This window comes from Pituophis catenifer, unplaced genomic scaffold (assembly GCF_029215685.1).
Source record: "Pituophis catenifer annectens isolate HBS135680 unplaced genomic scaffold, rPitCat1.0.hap2 SCAF_6, whole genome shotgun sequence".
Taxonomy (NCBI): domain Eukaryota; kingdom Metazoa; phylum Chordata; class Lepidosauria; order Squamata; family Colubridae; genus Pituophis; species Pituophis catenifer.
In genome coordinates, this window is record NW_027256886.1 from 28811733 (window position 1) to 28831354 (window position 19622).

A 19622-nucleotide genomic window follows, 5' to 3' on the forward strand; every position below is an offset into this window, starting at 1 on the left:
AGTAGGTCTTCTTTTGATATTCTGTTTGCTCCTGATTTTTTTCCAGTTGTTATCCATGGTTTGAATCATTCTTTTGTGGAATAATTGCAAAGGTATTATCCCTAAAAGTGTATCTGGTTCTTCATGTGTGGTCTCTGTGCATTACTTATGTGGGCTTTGTGAATGTTCTATTGCTGAAGAAAATTTTCCTGGGGAACTATGCCAGTATTGGCATGCATGGAAACAGTCTCTTCCTCTTTATTCCTTTTCTGCCATTTAGCAGTTGGTTGATTGTTGAGGATATTCCTTTTTTTTATTTAATTGCCTCTATAGCTAAGAAATTCACTGATTGGCAGGTACAATAGAATTTATTAGCTTCTTAATCGGTAGCTTTAGCCTGTTGAACTCCAGTTTGTAGTTTGAGGATTAATGTAATCAAGCTTAATACATTAGTACAATGGCTCTTGGTTCTCACAGCACTGGTTTTATTCTCCATTGTGGGTTTGCCCCAAAAATATTTTATCCAAATATGATTTTCAGGACAAGTTTCAGTAGTTTATCAATCCCACTTCTTTCCACAATATAGTTCTCAGATGCAATTATTCTGTTGCCTTCAATATTCACTGGAGAGACTGAAAAGCCTTACTGTATGTTTCTGTCCATTTTTGTACATTAGATTCTGAATGAATTAGGAATTATGCATTCACGCCACATGGGCCCTTTCAATATCAACAGTGTTTTGCAACGGTATATTTCTGTCAGATACCTAGAAAGAAGCATCTGATTAAGGCCTTGTCATATGTTCCCAATTCAGTCAGTGGGTTAGGGGAAATTCTTAAGTAGGGTATTACTCTTATTTGTTTTGATCTAATAGGGGCACTGGGCCATCACTGTCAGGTAAACATCCCCCCCAAATGTGTGTTGCACTGAGGCCACAATAAAGGAAAATAGATTGTTTACTTGCAACTGCGGTTCTTTATAATCTCTGTATTTACAAAAACCACTCCCCTTCCTCTTTTAAGTCTATCTTGCTGGGTGATTCTAGTTCAAGTATTTCTTTGCTAATCCTTAGGAATTGGAAAGGAAAGAGGAGAAATTTCCTCGACAATACTGGCATGTTTTCCACTCAAAGGTTCTTGACTATCAAAAACCTTAGCTATAGAAGGTTTTTGATAGGCTTTAATGCAGGTGCAAAACCTGTATATGTGAATGTGCAGATGCCAACCAAAAGATTTATAGTTATAAACAAGCAACCTGTCTTTCTAGCTATTCTGCCTCTTATATTTATAAGAGGAAAATCATAATATAAAAATTACTAGAATACCTGATATATGAAAATCCACATGGATTATGAGAAAAAGATGCAAGAAGCACCATATAAATCTCAAACAAATTTCTTAAATTAGATTGTCATTGAAATTATAGTCCAAATGCTTTCTTTTGTTTTTGTTTTAGGATAAAACTCTAGCTTTCCAAAAGAAAATTCTGATATCTAACATAAATGTTTCTGTCAATTGATAAATCATTTTTGATGTTAGTATCCATCATAATTTTCTTAACGGATATCATAAATTCCTTAAAAAAACCTGCTACTCTTTGAGGAATTCACCTAATTAAAAATACACCAAAGTAACTGTTGGGAAGTGCTAGCTTTTAAATGATGTGGGTATCAGCTTCACTGAATGTTCTTGTATATTCTATCATACTATGGCATCTGTAGGAATTGTGGGAAAGTGGAAGTCTATGTTGATTTTAGACTAGATTGATGAAAAACTACAGTAATTTGAACTAAAAACAATAACCCATTAGACAATAGGTTAAACAATGACATATTTGTATGCTTGAACATTGAGATTAAAACTAACAAAGATGGGATGTCTAATGAAGTAATATCTAATTAGTTTCTTCTTCTAGTGCATTGTGCACTACTCTACATATTTATTCAAAAGGAGGTAACATTTTTTAATCGGTCTTGCCCTGGGTAAGATTGTATGAAGGTGCTACTTTAATCAATTTAAACGGTCTTGAACAGCACCCTGCTAAAATAGTTTGAAATCAACTGAAAGATATCACGTGGTGTTATGAAGGTTCTCAATTAAAAGACAAATTAAAGTATCTGTAATCTTACCAATGTAATCTATGTAGCCAATGAAAAAGATGAATTATTTTAATTATTATAATGAATTATTGTATGAAACTAAAAATAGAATAACTGTAGCAACGTTTTTCATAAATTATCTTGAGTTTTTCTCTTAACAGAGGATCACAAGCTTTAAAATTTTTCAACACACATCAGTTGAAATGCCAGCTGCAAAGACATCCAGATTGTGCTAATGTAAAACAGTGGAAAGGAGGACCTGTGAAGATAGATCCTCTAGCGTTGGTACAAGCCATTGAAAGATATCTTGTCGTTAGAGGTATTTTATTCTTGCTATGAGTCACTACCACTGTATGATCACAATTGTATATTATTTCTAGTTGTGTTTTAGGAGCTCATCTTTTACATACTATATTATAACCCACTTAGTTAAAAGTTTTAAGCAGTCTACCCAAGGTTTCTTTGCAACGACGTTCTAGTCCCTATTGCATTAGTGTTTAATGGTTACATATCTAGCTATTTGAGTAATACTTTTAAGAACAGTTTGGTCTGCTCATTCCAAATGGTCTGTTCATATATAGTGGAGGAATATATTAACCAGCTAATATGGACAAATAGCTAATTGAAGGACATTTCTTATTTAATATTGTTATAACTCAAGTTCAATGTTTTTATCATATATAATTTTCCTTCATATATCAGCAACAGTTTACTGTTGGATTGTATGTGTTATATGAGGCAAGGAACATTTCCAGTGTGATATGACAACTTTCCCTGCCTAAATTCTTCCATGTTGCTGGGATACACAGCTGATGACTCTGAATGATAACTATTCCCTCTGTGACAGTTGCTGTCTATCTTGCAGTTCTGATAGAAACTAGACAACCTGTCTTTGGGTCATCAGCATAGTTTCTAATGCATTTGAAAAATTCTTAAAAATTCAGGGAAATATCAGAGATGTATCTACTTAAAAATAGCCCATGTTAAACTATATAGCACAATCAAATGTCAGGGGTTGACCGCAGGAAATGTTTTATGACATTTATTATTACATAATAGATATTTTATAATAGTTTTTTGTTATAAAATGTTTTATAAAATTTGTCAAATTTCAATTCCGTGCGAGTTCATGGCTCCCAGACTTTAGACACATTCTGTAATTTAGCTCATTTGAAATACCTTGCTTGAAAATGTTTTGCCCTATGATGCACCGTTTCATCCCAGTGGAAGGTTACAGGCATGTGAGTTTTAGTAATACATAGATTCATAATAGAGGTATATCCATTAGTAATGAGTAAAATAAAGATGATTGGATAACTTAGGAAGGTATTTATTTATGCATGCACATAACATATGTATGTATGTACATATACATTATTACTTCTGTAGTATAAGCAAAAATGATAAAGTTAACAAAAAACCATAGAGTCTTCATCATTCCAGGTCCATAAGAAGTGCTTGATAGGTGGACAAAAATGCCAAACCCACTTTAAACATTTGGCTGAATGTGTGACCAACCATAATAATTGATTGAGGAAAAATAATTGGGAAAAAATTATGAAATACCGAAATAGTGGGACATACAGACCAAAGTTGTATACCTATTAAAGACATGTCCATTGTTATACCAATCCTGATTGGAGCCCTCAAAGCAATACATAAAGAACTTCCTCTATATCTCAAAATATTGAATTTATCTGATATGAACACCCTAAAAATTACTCTGCTTGGAACTGCCTATATTTTTAGATGGCACCTTAGTACCATCTCAGGTGCTTGGTTAGCATTTGAATTATTAAGTTTTCACCAGACCTAGACTGTAAATCTAACTTTAGATTACCCACACATAATAATTTAAAAACCAGGGAAATGAAACGGATTTCATTAGTGGTATAGGCGCATATTTGTATACGGTAGTTGCAATAATTTTGTATGTATATATGTAAAGCATTGTTTTTAAAAATGAAAATAAACTTTGTAAAAAAAAAAAAACCATAACACCCACCTATCACTTATCCCAGAAGAAGCATGCTGGTAAGTCTTCCCATGCCTAAAGCAGAAAATTTTAATTGTCCTTTCTTAAATTCCTTAGTATGTAGAAACATCTTGGTAAGATTCTTGGAACTCCCATGCTAAATTATTCTTTCTGTAATGGGTTATTTGAGATAGAATATTTTGCTGTGATTTAGCATTAAAAAAATAGTTTTAAAAAGTGAAGGCAATTTCTGTAAATATAAGAGCATAAAATAATACTTTGCAGCTTCTGTAATTATTTTAAAAGCATTCTTTCTTTTTGAAAATCCAGTGGCACATTCTATTTGTTTATTTTAGGTTATGGAAGAGTGAGAGAAGATGATGAAGATAGTGATGATGATGGATCAGATGAGGAAATAGATGAATCTCTGGTAAGGTACTCTTCAGTGTATAATTCTGCTATGCATTTTCAAAAGTCATTTTTAAAAGTTTTTCTCCCTCCCCCCCCAACCCGGGGCACATCTGCTTTTTTTAAAATAGGCTGCTCAGTTCCTAAATTCAGGGAATGTGAGGCACCGGCTTCAATTCTATATTGGGGATCATCTCCTGCCATACAACATGACAGTTTATCAAGCAGTTAGACAATTTAGTTTGCAAGCTGAAGAAGAGAGGGAGTCTACAGATGATGAAAGCAACCCATTGGGAAGAGCTGGCATTTGGACCAAAACTCATACCATTTGGTGAGTCAAAAGAAAGGATCTGTGACAGTTCTCATGTAAATCTGAAAATAAAATAAAATAAAATATTTCTTAATTTCTAGTTAACATGACAAAATGGAGGGCAGTAGGTTGAGGCAGATTTTAAAACATTCTGAATGGTTTAATCTAGTGCAAAAATCTGGAAATTCATGTGAGTATAGGGATTGGCTTCATTCCTAACGGGGAAAAAATGTTCTGGCATCATTGTTTTGGCATTATACAGCCTGAATGAACAATAGATACTAAAACCACATATTTGTTTCCTGGTGAAAGGAAATTGGGAGATCTTTTACTGAATTTTGCTTGAAAAATAAGATTGAATGTTTCACATGAATATTGATGACTCTTCAATGAGGTGAAATAGACACTCATTTCTTCTGATATGCTATTTTTATTGATTTATAATTACTGTAGAAGTAGGTTTATTTATATGCTTTATTTCTGTCCCACCTTCCACCAGAAGTTCAAGATGATGTATAAAACTCCCAGTTCCATTTTTTCCTACACACATTACATTTTCAGATAAATTGAGTTTACTGTCTCAAATCCCCCGTTAAGTTCAATAGCTAATGGTGGATTTGTATCTGGATCTCCTAAGGGCCAGTCAAGTTTTTAATTATTCCTATCTCTTTTCAGTGGCTCATTCTTTGGCTATAGTATTGTAACTAGAAGTTAGTATGAAATGATCATTTCTTCATATGTGGAAGGGAATTGGAAATGGACACTATAGGCCACCTTGGTGGTTGAACTCCTAACCTCTTTAAACTGAAGAATAGAATGGGATTTTTATCCTCCAGTAGACATTTGATGAGAATATATTTTGGTACTTTGGAGTCTTGTTAATTTTGTTAGGCCAGGGGTCAGCAACCTTAAACACTCAAAGAGTCATAAAGGTCCTAACTGGAAGCCCCTCGTTCAAGTCTGGAGCCCATCAAAAGTCCATTTCCCCCACCATAGAGTCTCCTCCTAGCATGGCATCTTTTTTCCTCTGCTAACCGGAAGTCTGGTTCCCCCACCATAGAGTCTCTTCCTAGCCCGGCATCCTTTTTCCTCTACCTGTCCTAACCGAAAGCCCTATCAATCACAGGCCCTGGCAACAGGGAGCTGCAGCAGAGGGATGAAAGAGCCACATGCGGCTCCAGAGCCGCAGGTTGCTGACGCCTGTGTTAGGCCATAACATGTCATGGAAAATAGCACTTCCGACTCTCTCTTTTGACATGCATATGTTGCAGCAGATAACAGACACTTGACCAGTTTTTTCTGGATTCTGAAGTAAAGCAGGACTTGACCTGTAGTTACCTGGATGGGAGATCACCAGGTAGTTCAATGGTTGTAGGCTAAACTAGGGCAATTAAAAATAATCATAGAAGATAGTGCAAAACTACTGAACCGTTTTCATAAAAACTGCTTGGATATATCTGTGTAGTAGAATATGGTTCCCAGATGTATACCTATGTTAAATCCATTAGTTATGTAAACAAATGCGTTTAAATGGGCAAGGAAGTCCATTTAAAACTGTCTGGCTAAAAAATTGGAATGGTTTTCATTGGATTTAAGAGGGGTACAAACGTGGGAACCATATGACATCTGAAAGATTGGTTTTGTTTTAAAGATACTAATGGCCACTAATGTACAATAGCCTCCTCATGAGAAAGAAACTCAGTATAATCTTTGCATCCCTGTCAGTCTTTTTGACAGCTGACCTACTTTGTTCTTTCCAGGAAGGATGGAATATCAGTCCAAGGTATCTAATGGATCTGAATTGTACCACTGAGTTTTAATTTATTTGCCAATGATATTTACGCCACCAGAAGAAAAAAGATTTAGACTAATAATTAGGTTTTTTTTATCACAGTAGCTTTCTAGAGCTCAGTTTTCTGCTGCATCTAATCTTTTTAGTAAAAAGATACCATCATCATCAACATAAGGAAACATAGTGATTTGTACATTCCTCATATTGAAAGATTAAAGTTGCTTTTAATTAAAGCTATAGAGTTCAAATAAATATCAAGTAAGAGAAGAGGCAAAATGCTGCTCTACTTTACCCCTTTCAGGATTAGAATATTGGCAGAGGTAAAGATAATTATAAAATCTTAACTTTCATGGGATATTTTTATGTTTTCTTAATTAATAGTATATATTTCTCATTTGTGAAGGAGAGGATCAATTTCTACCAGCGCCTCTCCTAAATATAAAGGTGAATGCAGATTTCAGATCAAGAAAAACAAACAGAATGTGCTATGAGGGGCTCCATCAAGTGACATAAATAGAGAGAGATTGGGAAATAAATTGTAAATTAATAATTTGATTTTATAGATATAAGTTTATTTCTTTAGAATTCTTTATTGACCAAGTGTGATTGGACACACAAGGAATTTGTCTTCGGTGCATAAGCTGTCAGTGTACATAAAAATGCATTCATCAAAATACAATACTTAGTGATAGTCATAGGATACTAAATAAGCAATCAAATCATACTAGGAAACTAAATAAAACAATATAAATCGTAAAGATACAAGCAACAAGGTTATAGTATAAGTAGAAGGAAATAGGTAACAGGAAGGATGAGAAGAATAATAGTAATAATACAGTCTTAATAAATAGTTTGACTGTTGTGGGAATTAGTTGTTTAGCAGAGTGATGGCATGATGGCACATAAATTGTTGATACAGAGCAAGAAAAGCATGAGACCTGAAACGCTGCCTTGCGGAATACCACTGTTAACTGATGCAGGATTAGACAGTGAGTTCAACGATGTAAAAAAGATGTCGACACCCTAGAAAGAGTGCAGAGAACAGCAACAAAGATGATTAGGGGACTGGAGGCTAAAACATATGAAGAATGGTTGCAGGAACTGGAACCATTCTTCCAGTTTTAATGAAAAGAAGGATTAGGGGAGACAGCAATGTTTCAATATCTCAGGGGCTGCCACAAAGAAGAGGGAGTCAAGCTATTCTCCAAAGCACCTGAGGGCAGGACAAGAAGTGATGGGTGGAAACTAATCAAGAAGAGAAGCAACTTAGAACTAAAGAGAAATTTCCTGACAGTTAGAACAATTAATCAATGGAACAACTTGCCTCCAGAAGTTGTGAATGCTCCAACACTGGACGTTGTTAAGAAATGTTGGATAACCATTTGCCTAAAGTGGTGTAGGGTTTCCTGCCTAAGTAGGGGGTTGGACTAGAAGACATCCAAGGTCCCTTCCAACTCTGTCCTGTTCTGTCCTGTTCTGTCCTGTTCTGTCCTGTTCTGTCCTGTTCTGTTCTGTTCTGTTCTGTTCTGTTCTGTTCTATTCTATTCTATTCTATTCTATTCTATTCTATTCTATTCTATTCTATTCTATTCTATTCTATTCTATTCTATTCTATTCTATTCTATTCTCTATTTTGACTTTCTGCAGTTTTTTAGACAGAAAAGCAGCAATCTACTTGTGCAAAGTTCCAGAAATGCCGTAAGAGTTTAATTTCAACAGCAGTTTATCATGTACTACTGTATCAAAAGCCTTAAAAAAATCTATGTAAATTGCATCCACAGCTTTACCTTGATCAAGACATATAATCTAGATGTTTTTACAGTGCAAAAGTTGTAAATTACACGACGGGTTTTTCCTAAAGCCAAACTGTTTTGTCAGATAGCATGTTGTTTGTCTCTAAATGGTGAACGATGGATTGGTTTATAATTGATTCCATAACTGCATGTAACACAGCACAAAGAGATTGGTCTATAATTTTCAACTGAACTAGTCACCCTTTTTAAAGATTGGTATAACTACAGCTGATGACCATAGATCAGGCAGAGAACTAGTTCAAAACGATACTTCAAAAATTGTACACAAAGGTTCAGCTAGGATAGTAGCAAGCTTTTTCAGGAAAAAAGCACATAATCCATCTGGTCCTGTGGATAGCAATAGATTTAGGTTACATAATGCTAATTCAACATTATCTACTGTAAATTTAATATTTTGCCTAGTTTCACCTATTTCCTGTCTGTTAGGCATATTTTTTGATTGACATGATTTTTTATGTTTAAATTGATCCAAGGAAAAAAGCTATTGCTCATGCTTCTCCGTTGTTGAATCAATAATTTATTAGAGTGTATTTCTTTTAGGTACAAGCCAGTACGAGAAGATGAAGATAGTAATAAAGATAGTGTTGGTGGTAAAAGAGGAAGAGCACAAACTGCTCCTACGAAAACATCTCCCAGAAATGCAAAAAAACATGATGAATTGTGGCATGGTAAGTAATTTGTTCATTTCCTAATGTAGACTAACGGTTGTATAAATTTTGAAGTATATTATTTCAGCTGCAATTAGTTGACATTGTATTTCTGTACTTGTATGATGTAAAATGGCTCTAATGAAAATATTGTATATACTTTCTTCTCTAATGGAATGTATTTTCTTGTAGATGGTGTATGTCCTTCTGTCTCAAATCCTTTGGAAGTTTATCTCATATCTTCTGCTCCTGAAAGTATAACTTTTGAAGATCCTTCATTAGATGTTGTTATTCTTTTAAGAGTTTTACATGCCATGAGTCGCTATTGGTATTATCTATATGATGTAAGTATTCATGGTACATTTGCATTAGATGTCTGGATCTGTGTTGAGCTTCAATTTCTTAGGTATAATTTAAACAAATTTTAATTGTTTACTTGTCTATTTAAGATCAGCTGAACAATGTTAATTAACAATGTATGAAATTATTGATTATTGTCCTAATGGCAATAGTATTATTTCACCACAAAGCTAATTTGTCCATGCGTATCAATAGAAATTTATAGTGGACCTGAATAATGTACTGTTTGGTTGTCCATTCATGCAGATATTACACTTTAAAAACTATATCAAATGTTGATTACTTGACACTTCTGAGAATATAAGAACTGCCTTGGATCACAGCAAAGGCTATCTATTCAGTGTATTGATAAATGCACATCCTGTGAAATGGTTTAATACAGAGAATAATTTACACTGTCATTTATCAAAAGACACTCTGGAAGTATGCTTCAAAATGCTTTGCAGGAAATTTAAGCTACTGCTAGCTGTGTAGATTTGGGAAGGGTGATAATTTTTGTTCTCCATGTTTTGTGGTAGTTCTTTATAGAACATAGAATAACAGAGTTGGAAGGGACCTTGGAGGTCTTCTAATCCAACCCCCTGCCCAGGCAGGAAACCCTACACCACTTGGACAAATGGTTATCCAACATCTTCTTAAAAATTTCCAGTGTTGGAGCATTCACAGCTTTTGCAGGCAAGTTATGTTATATATGACATGGTTAATGGGACCAGGAAATTTTATTCAGAGAGGAAGTGGGAGAGTTATGGCACCTAACTTTTGATGGCACACCATGATTTATAAAGAGGCAAAGCAGGTTCAGAAGACATTCACAATCTGCCTTCGTAACAGCCTTAATACATTTAACTGTCAAATAGAAACAACTTTCTTTTTGTTACTACAGAATGCAAGCTGTAAAGAAATTATCCCAACATCCGAATTTATCAACAGTAAGCTAACAGCAAAAGCTAACAGACAGCTTCAAGATCCTTTGGTAATAATGACAGGAAACATACCAACATGGCTGACAGAGCTTGGAAAATCATGGTATGAAGTTTGTTAATCACTAGATATTTTAATATGTTTATTCCGTATTGCATAAGGTTTTCTTTATTATGAAGGAATAAAAAATAGGAAAGTAAATACAAAATACTAAATTTTAATATGGAGTAGGTAGATGGATGACTTTATGAAACATAAGACTGCTTGATTTAATAAGAAGCACACCTATATATTTCAGGTTACTGAAATTCAAAATACCAAGAAGAGTAATAAGCAATTCTTTGCATAAAGTTTTGAGTATCTTTAATGTTTATGCAGTATATACAGTTTGCATAGTCACTTAGTGGTTGGGAAATCAAAGAAAATAATGAAAAGATATTGCTTCTCGGTGACATTTTTCCAAGTCATGACTCTAGGTTGTATCCCTGCTCCCAAGAGTTGTTCTATTAAAACCTGGCTCTTCAAATGAGTGCTCAAGTATTACTCATATAACATAGTAACTTTAAACAATTAGGAGATCTGGCTTCTTTTATTCATGTTCCAAATTTTCTAGATAGAGTTACAACTTTACATGAGGCTGAATTTTGCAAATTAAAAATATCATTTGGTTGCAAATCCAGCTTTATGCAAGTCTGTCTTGCCAATACTTAAATCAGCTCATTAATTCACTTTACACTGATTTTGACATATAAAATTTCGGAATGGATTGTTGAAGGGCTAACTACCATAATGTCAGCTTGTTTGAACTTCAGAAGTATGTTTTGTAGCTTCTAAGAAAATCACTTACATCTTTTTTTTCCTAGGGGTGTTTACTTGAAATCTGTTTCAGTAGGCATCCAGTTGCTAGGTTTAAATGCTTATGTTGAATTGCACCTTCAGTAGTCCCCAGTACTTTAAACTACACTCCAGTGTCCTTTAAATATTTTACTGTATGTAATATTTTTTCATTAGCAAGTTATTTTAAATTTTTACACTGGGCAGTGAGAACTAGATAATGAAAGTGTTTTCAGCCTCATGATTACAGCTTTGTAATGACATTTAATTCCAAAATAATAAATTTGTAATGTAAGCATTATTTCTCTTTTTATAGTCCTTTTTTCTTTCCATTTGACACTCGGCAAATGCTGTTTTATGTAACTGCATTTGATCGTGATCGAGCCATGCAGAGACTGCTGGACACTAATCCAGAAATCAATCAGTCTGATTCTCAGGATAGCAGAGTAGCACCCCGGCTGGATCGGAAAAAGGTAAATTATTACAGGACATTTGTCTTTCTTAAAAGCCATTGAATTTTGAATAATTAATTATTTTTTATTTTTTATTTTATTTTATTTAGTTTATTTATTTATTTATTTATTTATTTTATAAATAATAAAAAAATATAGGAAAATTGTCTTTCTTAAAAGCCATTGGATTTTGAATAATTAATTAATTTAATGATTTTTTTATGCCGCCTGTCTTCCCTATAAGGTGAAGAAACTAGAATCCAATAAACATCAGGATTACTGTGCTCATCTGTAATATTAGATTTATTTCAACAAATAGCTAAAACCACTCAAAGCCTAGGATGATATGTGAATTCAGCCTATGTCAAATTTCCATTATAAGTAATTTAAATGAATTAAATTAAATTAAATGTAATTTACATGGCTACAGAGACAGTTTTGCGGTTAAGGTGTCAAATTAAACATCAGGAGACAGAGAATTCTAGTTCTGCCTCAGGCATGAAAGCTGGCCTGGTGACTTTGGGTCAATCACTCTTTCTCAACCCAACCAATCTCAGTGTTATTGTTATGGGGAAAATAGGAGAAAGGCGAATTAGGTATGTTTGCTACCTTGAGTTATTTATAAAAATCAAAAGACAGGATTAATAAAAACCTTTAAAATGTCATGTCTACCTCAGTGAATTTATATATTCTCATCTATGATTATGATAACATTAAAATTGTAGCTGGACAATAAATGCAGAAGAAATAATTTGTCCTTTTCTTTGACAACAGCGGACAGTGAATAGAGAGGAACTATTAAAACAAGCAGAATCAGTGATGCAAGATCTGGGCAGTTCAAGAGCTATGTTGGAAATCCAGTATGAAAATGAAGTAAGCAAAGATTATGGCTGTTTGTGTCTACAGATAGTGTTAATGTTTATCTTCCTCTGTGAGTGAGTAAAAGGATTAAAAAGGTTCTGTGCTCTACATTTCTGTTTTCCCTTTTTCTGTCCACTTCCAACCTCTCTAAGGACACAGATTGGCATTATTGTAGCTACAAAATCTGAAAATTACTGTTAAAAATACTTTAAAGTTTAAACTTGTCATGAAATCTCATGCCATTGTTCTTGACTGAAATCTTGTGACATTTCACATCTTCTGGAAAATTCTGGAAGGAATTCATTCCCCAGAATTGTTATTTCTGACATAGGAACTTTAATTTTATTTGTCCAGAATTATCACAAAATGATTAAAGTAAAGGTATTTGAAGGAAAAATATTTTGATTATTTTTCCATTGTGAGTCACTTATAATTAAGTCCACTGCAATGTTTTCAATGGCTGGTTTTTTTTTGTTTGCTCCTCCTTTCAAGAACAAGACCTATGGTTTGCTGGATTTTAACAACTAGCATTTCCTGTTGCAGGGCTGTTGTTGGTTTTTTCCTTCAAAGATCATAAAATGTTAAATAGTGATTTGTTTTTCCTCAAAAGGTTGGCACAGGTTTAGGCCCCACACTGGAGTTTTATGCACTTGTATCTCAGGAATTACAACGAGCAGACTTGGGCCTATGGAGAGGTGAAGAAGTTACTCTTGCCAATCCTAAAGGTAAATAAAGGTCAAATCAAATTGCATTCCATCATTGATTCAATGGTATATGCCAGTGGAAACAGTATTGCCAGTAAAGTAGAAGGGAATATAGCGTGAAAGTTAGTTTGTTGAGTATTTCTTCAGAGACTAAGAAATTTAGAATCCACTAAATTTAGGGTCACTTTTGCTATGTATATGTCCTACTTCACTTCTAAAACTAGTACTAGTGGGAATATACTGTAATTAATTGTAGACTTGCAGAATGAACTACAAGTATGATTAACATCTTGGACTGACAAACAGTCCTCTACATTTCCTCAATAGAAGCAACTCAAAGATTTGCCTGCTTATTCCCAACTCTCATTAGCTGGCAGATGCAGGATCAGGATTGCTCTGCGTGATTCTTTTTTAGAAAGTGGAAATTCAAGACTGATATTGAAAACTTTGGAGGATTTTATTTTGTAAATAAGACAAAAGCTTTGGAGAATTCCCTAAACTTGGTACAGAACTGTAAATATAGTTTACAGTTTATAAAACTTGTAAGTTGTAGCTACTTGACTTTTTGCTCAATTTGGAGCAGCATAAAAATGTTATACTGCTCAATATTGTTAATTTTTCTTGAAACTGTCCATGTTTTTAAAAACACTAGTGTAAGTACTTTTAAACTGGTGTGGTTAGCTTTAAGATGTTATTAGTTTAATCTTGTTATATGATTTGTATATAAAACTACTTTTTGTTTTGAACAGGAAGCCAAGAAGGGACCAAATATGTTCATAATATTCAAGGTCTGTTTGCACTTCCATTTGGCAGAACTGCTAAGCCTGCCCATATTGCTAAAGTTAAAATGAAGTTCCGTTTTCTGGGGAAATTAATGGCAAAAGCAATCATGGATTTTAGACTGGTAAGAGCATAATTGGGTTGATGTAACTTTTACTATCTTTAAAGTAACGTTTATTGTCATATGTCACATATGTCAATTTCATATGTGAAATTGCAAACTAACCAGTATATCTTTTAGTTTTGGAAAAAAATATTCAGTATTAGCTGGATATGATTTACCTTTTGACAATTCAGCTAATATTGGCAAAAAATTATAGTCTACGTTCAATAAAAAGATTGCTCTCTCTCTCTCTCTCCCTCTCTTCCTCCCTCTCCCTACACACACAGACACAGAGAGAGAGGGGGGGGAGAGAAGCTTGATTTAGGTATTGAAACTTTTTACCGCTTGCTTTTAGGTTGACCTTCCACTTGGCCTTCCCTTTTACAAATGGATGCTGCGACAGGAAACATCTCTAACATCTCATGACTTGTTCAATATTGATCCTGTAGTAGCCAAATCTGTGTATCATCTTGAAGAAATTGTGAGACAGAAGAGGAGACTTGAACAAGACAAATCACAGGTATCAGTACTAATGTTAGATAGGAAAGGCTTTATTTGGTTGCTTTTCAATTAATCCTTAAAAGGAGTATTTCACTTTGTCCCCTATTTAAATTAATTCTTCTTGGAACATGTTTAACTACATACGTAAAAAATAGAAAGCTAAAACATTTTTACTAGATGACCACTTGTGTTTATGCTTATACCTTTAGACCAAAGAAAGTCTACAATATGCACTGGAGACCCTTACAATGAATGGCTGTTCAGTTGAAGATCTAGGATTGGATTTCACATTGCCAGGGTTTCCAAATATAGAACTGAAAAAAGGAGGGAAAGACATACCTGTAACTGTTCATAATTTAGAAGAATATCTCAGAGTAAGTAACATCAGAGATTTTGAAGGATTTGATTGGCAGTAAAATTTTATTACTAATACTAATTCTGAATGATTGCTGACATGTTCCATGATGCTGGTGATCACACTTGCTAAAAAGGTTATTTAGTGAATAACTGTTCCTGGATATGCTTATTTATAAATGTGTTTATTACACTCATATTCTATGCTTTCATTGTGTTTTAATCTGTTTAATCTGTTTCAGAGAAGAAATATATTTTAATCATTTTTAAACTTTAAAAAAATCAGTATAAATCAGTATAAATCTTTACACATATAATTAAAATCATAGACCACTTAAATCTGGGTCAGCATAGGACAGTAATATTATTTAGAAAGAAATGTGTAGTATTGCCAGTTAATCATGCTGCATGAGCAAGTACCAATAACTTAATACAGAATAAATTTCATAATTGGAGAATTTCATTAGAAATATTGCTGAGTTTTTCTGCTTTGTTATTTAATAACTAAAAGGAAACTATCAACCTTAGAACTCTTTTATGTTATATAGCTTAGATTTGGATGGTATATTAATTAGTTTTCTTACAAACATTGTTACCCATTAATACTGATAGTGAATTCTTGAGTAGTATAGTAATGTTACTATTTTGTCAATGTTTTCTTATAGCTAGTTATATTCTGGGCACTAAATGAAGGTGTTTCTAGACAATTTGACTCATTCAGAGATGGATTTGAATCTGTCTTTCCCCTTAGTCATCTTCAGTACTTCTATCCCGAGGAGGTTAGTACATTTTATGTTTGAATCTAGAGAAATAACTTTGTACTTCTGAACTGTTTTTTTTTTTTTTTGTTATAAATGGGTAGATTTATACAACTTGTTTGGTAATGGATATCTCTCATGGAAAATATTTAACTTCATAAAATTAAATTATCCTGATTTCTTCGCATAGTTTTGAAATGGCCATATATTTTATTTTTTTAGTGTTTGCAATCAATATGTGTTGAGGACACTTTATCTCTTACACAGTATTACATAATTCTGTAATTTGCGGCTTGGTTTTTAAGAGCTGATACTCTTCTATCAGCTCTTATTTGGTTTTGATATTTGGTTTTGTTCATAAGGAATAGGTAGAAAAAAGTCTGAAAAATACAAAGCTCAATTTCTGCAAGATTTGGATAAGTGGTAGTGCTTGCTTGGATTCTGTTAATCATGTAATAGTTCTGCAGTAATAAGTTGACTTGGCTTCTGTACTCTTCTCTCTTCTCACATTTCTCATGTTGCCTCCTGTTCTAAAACACTCCTATAGCTGGATCAATTGCTGTGTGGTAGCAAAACAGACACTTGGGATGCAAAGACACTAATGGAATGTTGTAGGCCAGATCATGGATATACACATGACAGGTAACATAAATTTCTTGATAAGTGGCAATAATTCATTTATGAGTCAAACAGCTTTTTATACTGTATCTATATAAAGATAACTATGTTTGTTAACTGAAGTATTCCTCTTTTTATTATTTTAGTCGTGCTGTGAAATTCCTATTTGAAATTCTTAGTAGTTTTGATAGTGAACAGCAGAGATTATTTCTTCAGTTTGTGACTGGTAGCCCGAGACTGCCAGTCGGAGGTACGTGTTTTGTTTGGTATCTTAATAAAAACAAATCTTAATAATTTATTTGTGTTTAAAGCCATCTTTGTTCTATTTAATCATAACACAGCTTTAGCTCCAAAGGGGGTACTTATATAATTCTTAATTTGTAATCATCCATAGTTATATTTTAAAATAAAATAATTTATGGTCTGGTCCTGCTTGGATCATACCAGTAAATAAAGTCTGTCAAGTATAATAAACTTTACTCCTAGATAAGTATATATTGACTACAACATTATCCTAGTATATAAGAAGTTATATATGAAGTTATAATGAAAGTAGATCTGGCCTCTGGTTTGGTTAATTGTATGGACATTCTCTTTATATCTTTGGGCCAGTCACTGTCTTTCAGCTCAGGTTACTTATTGGCTTATTGTGGGGGAAAGATGCTTCTTGATTTCTTGAGAGGGAAAACTGGATATAATGAATAAAATAAAAAATGTATAATTTCATCAGAGTACAATTTACTTGCCTTGAATAATGTCCGAGCAGGCAGCAATATATTTCTAAATAAAAATAAATAAAACAAGGAGTCCATATTTATAGGCTTATCTTGTTACAGTGGAGGGAAATGCACATAGAAAGCTCTAAACAATTAGACTTTTTGTGACAGTCACTCATTTAAGACTCTGAGTTCTAGCCTGCTGAGGAAGGAACAAGTTGGCAAGAGATTTTTGAAGAAACATCATAGCTTCAAATGTTCTACCTTTCCTTCCTGTTTAAAAAAAACCCCTATTTACTATTTAAGGGAACTTCCAGGGAAAATATAAAGACTTCCACTTTAAATATTACAATTCTTTGTTAAGAAAAGAGCATCACACCAACCATACAACAAAAATGAGAAGGCTGTGGAAATCTGAACACATGTATCTTTTGTAATAATGAATCCCATAATGGAAGACACAAAGACAAGATACTTTGTTTTGACAAATGTGAGCTGAAAGATGGTTTGTTTTCATATGGATCCACTTTGTGATACAAAAACTTATGTAAATCATGTTGTATTCTAGCCTGATGGCTTTATATATAAATTTGTAGTGAAGATTGGTTTTCCCCCCCATTTTCTTCTTAGGCTTTCGAAGTTTGAATCCTCCCCTTACGATTGTACGGAAGACATTTGAATCCACAGAAAATCCAGATGACTTCTTACCCTCAGTAATGACCTGTGTAAACTATCTCAAGTTGCCAGACTATTCAAGTATTGAGATAATGCGTGAAAAACTTTTGATAGCTGCAAAAGAAGGGCAGCAGTCATTCCACCTTTCCTGATCACAAAGAATAATGCAATGTCTGCCTGTTACAGCAAAAAGAGAATCATGATTCTTTTCTAAATGTATCATCTGAGTCGAGGAAACGTTACGCCTTGTTTAGAAAACGGCTTGCAGATTATAAACAAAGACACTAGGTTGATATTCATTAAAGGCCCCTTGGACTTTAAAGTGATCAGGCCCTAAAGTTGTTGTGACAAGGTTTCTTTAGCAAGTTCTTGTTTTAAATTATCATTTATCAATGAGTGAAGTTTAACTTGCTTTGCTGTGTGAAATTTAAAAGGGATGTTTTTTCAGGCTGGAACAATAAATGTTGCTGTGCAGTTTAATACTGGGCTGTGTGTATCCATCTAGCCAAGTCTGCAGTTTTTTCCTCCCAAAGACAACTTTGTACATAAGTACAGAAATTGAAAGAAGTATTGGACCCTCTAGCTAAGTAGACTAGTTCTGTATACCATGATTTGCTCCCCTTTCCCTCCCTCATGTATTGTCTGATATGCAATCCACATGGCTCTATTTGTGTGCATCACTCACAATTGTTACATTTTTGGACATGGACATTTACTGTTCCATGTTTTCTCAAATTAAAAAATAATTTAATTTTATTAAATATATTGTCAATAATTCCACCTTTGTAAGTAGGTAGGATGTTTCCTATAGCTTAGTTTTAATGTAGTAGTGTATATTGGCTACTTACCAGAAGAAACTCTAGAGCTGTTTACACAGTAATTTAGGCAAACCAACTCTTACCAGGGGCTAGGAGGAGTGTATGCTTTTTGTGTAGTTGAAAAACTCAACAATTGATTGGTCTGGCCAATATTTATGATGTGGCCAGAACATTTTGAATTGATGTAAAGTTTTTTATAAAGTCAAATTAATATTTTTTTCTTCCCTGTTCAGTCTTGTTTCCTTTATTTTAAGTTCACAGTTTTTTCTGAATTACTTGCCTCTGCTTCAGCTAGCATTCCCCCCTCCCCCCCCCCCCATTTGCCCACAATACTGGTATGGATCAAGACAATTCATCCATTTTTGACACAGATAATGCACCTGTAAGAAATGCTGTCCTACTGTTTTATGTGCTGATTTCTCAAATCTGCAATAATTTACTTCATCAGGTTAATGTTTTTACCTGAATATAAATAAAGTTTGCTTCACCTTTTTGTTCATAGTTCTGTACTGTATGCATAAGTTCAAACCTGTAAATTATTCCAATGCAAGTAAATCATCTTAAATTTCATTGGCTAAGTTGCCATCTTGTCATGGATGATTTACCATTAAACAAGAGTTTGCAAGATCTAGTTTTCTTTATTTTCATGAGTTCAAAAATAGAATATTCCAAAACATTCCTGAGATGTACATGCTATGTAGTTCATCTCTTAATGAAAAACTGACATGATTTTATTCAACTTTGAGAAATCAAAATAAACATTGGAGTACTGTTAAATTTGGTTGGATGATCAGGGTAGAGCATCTATTAAACCTCAACAAGATTGCTTTTCAGATGAAGAACTTGTAACTACATAATGTACTCAAGTACATGTAACTGATATTCTTTTAAGATAATGGGACTGGCCATATTGTGCACCACTGAACTGTGATGAGAAGCTGAACGCGAAAATCATTATGCAAAGACATTGAGCAGTCTGTCAGATTAGAACTGAATGGAAGTACTTCACAGTGGACATAACAGACCATGGCTAGTATTTCTTAAAAACCGAAAGGCAGTGTTAAAATATGGACTGGTGTTTAAAAATGTTCAGATAATGCTATCAAACATGGCACAAAGACTCGTGTTTATAGTATATTGATAG

At 33.7% G+C, this 19622-nt stretch overlaps 1 protein-coding gene across 2 annotated transcripts in view; it reads left to right on the forward strand.

Annotated features, from left to right (window-relative positions):
• The window catches only part of TRIP12 (thyroid hormone receptor interactor 12), a 92217-nt gene extending 73112 nt beyond the window's left edge, over nucleotides 1-19105 (forward strand). Inside the window, exons 27-42 of one of the 2 annotated variants that reach the window (XM_070945988.1) lie at nucleotides 2224-2396; nucleotides 4409-4482; nucleotides 4592-4791; nucleotides 8917-9044; nucleotides 9216-9367; nucleotides 10267-10409; nucleotides 11455-11611; nucleotides 12365-12463; nucleotides 13062-13176; nucleotides 13905-14059; nucleotides 14394-14558; nucleotides 14749-14913; nucleotides 15559-15672; nucleotides 16199-16293; nucleotides 16416-16519; nucleotides 17616-19105. In XM_070945988.1, coding sequence (XP_070802089.1) covers nucleotides 2224-2396; nucleotides 4409-4482; nucleotides 4592-4791; nucleotides 8917-9044; nucleotides 9216-9367; nucleotides 10267-10409; nucleotides 11455-11611; nucleotides 12365-12463; nucleotides 13062-13176; nucleotides 13905-14059; nucleotides 14394-14558; nucleotides 14749-14913; nucleotides 15559-15672; nucleotides 16199-16293; nucleotides 16416-16519; nucleotides 17616-17812 — 2236 coding nt within the window. In that variant the 3' untranslated portion in view covers nucleotides 17813-19105. The remainder of the gene's footprint in view (nucleotides 1-2223; nucleotides 2397-4408; nucleotides 4483-4591; nucleotides 4792-8916; nucleotides 9045-9215; nucleotides 9368-10266; nucleotides 10410-11454; nucleotides 11612-12364; nucleotides 12464-13061; nucleotides 13177-13904; nucleotides 14060-14393; nucleotides 14559-14748; nucleotides 14914-15558; nucleotides 15673-16198; nucleotides 16294-16415; nucleotides 16520-17615) is intronic. The other variant, XM_070945989.1, reaches the window with a different exon arrangement.
• Nucleotides 19106-19622: the final 517 nt, after the last annotated feature.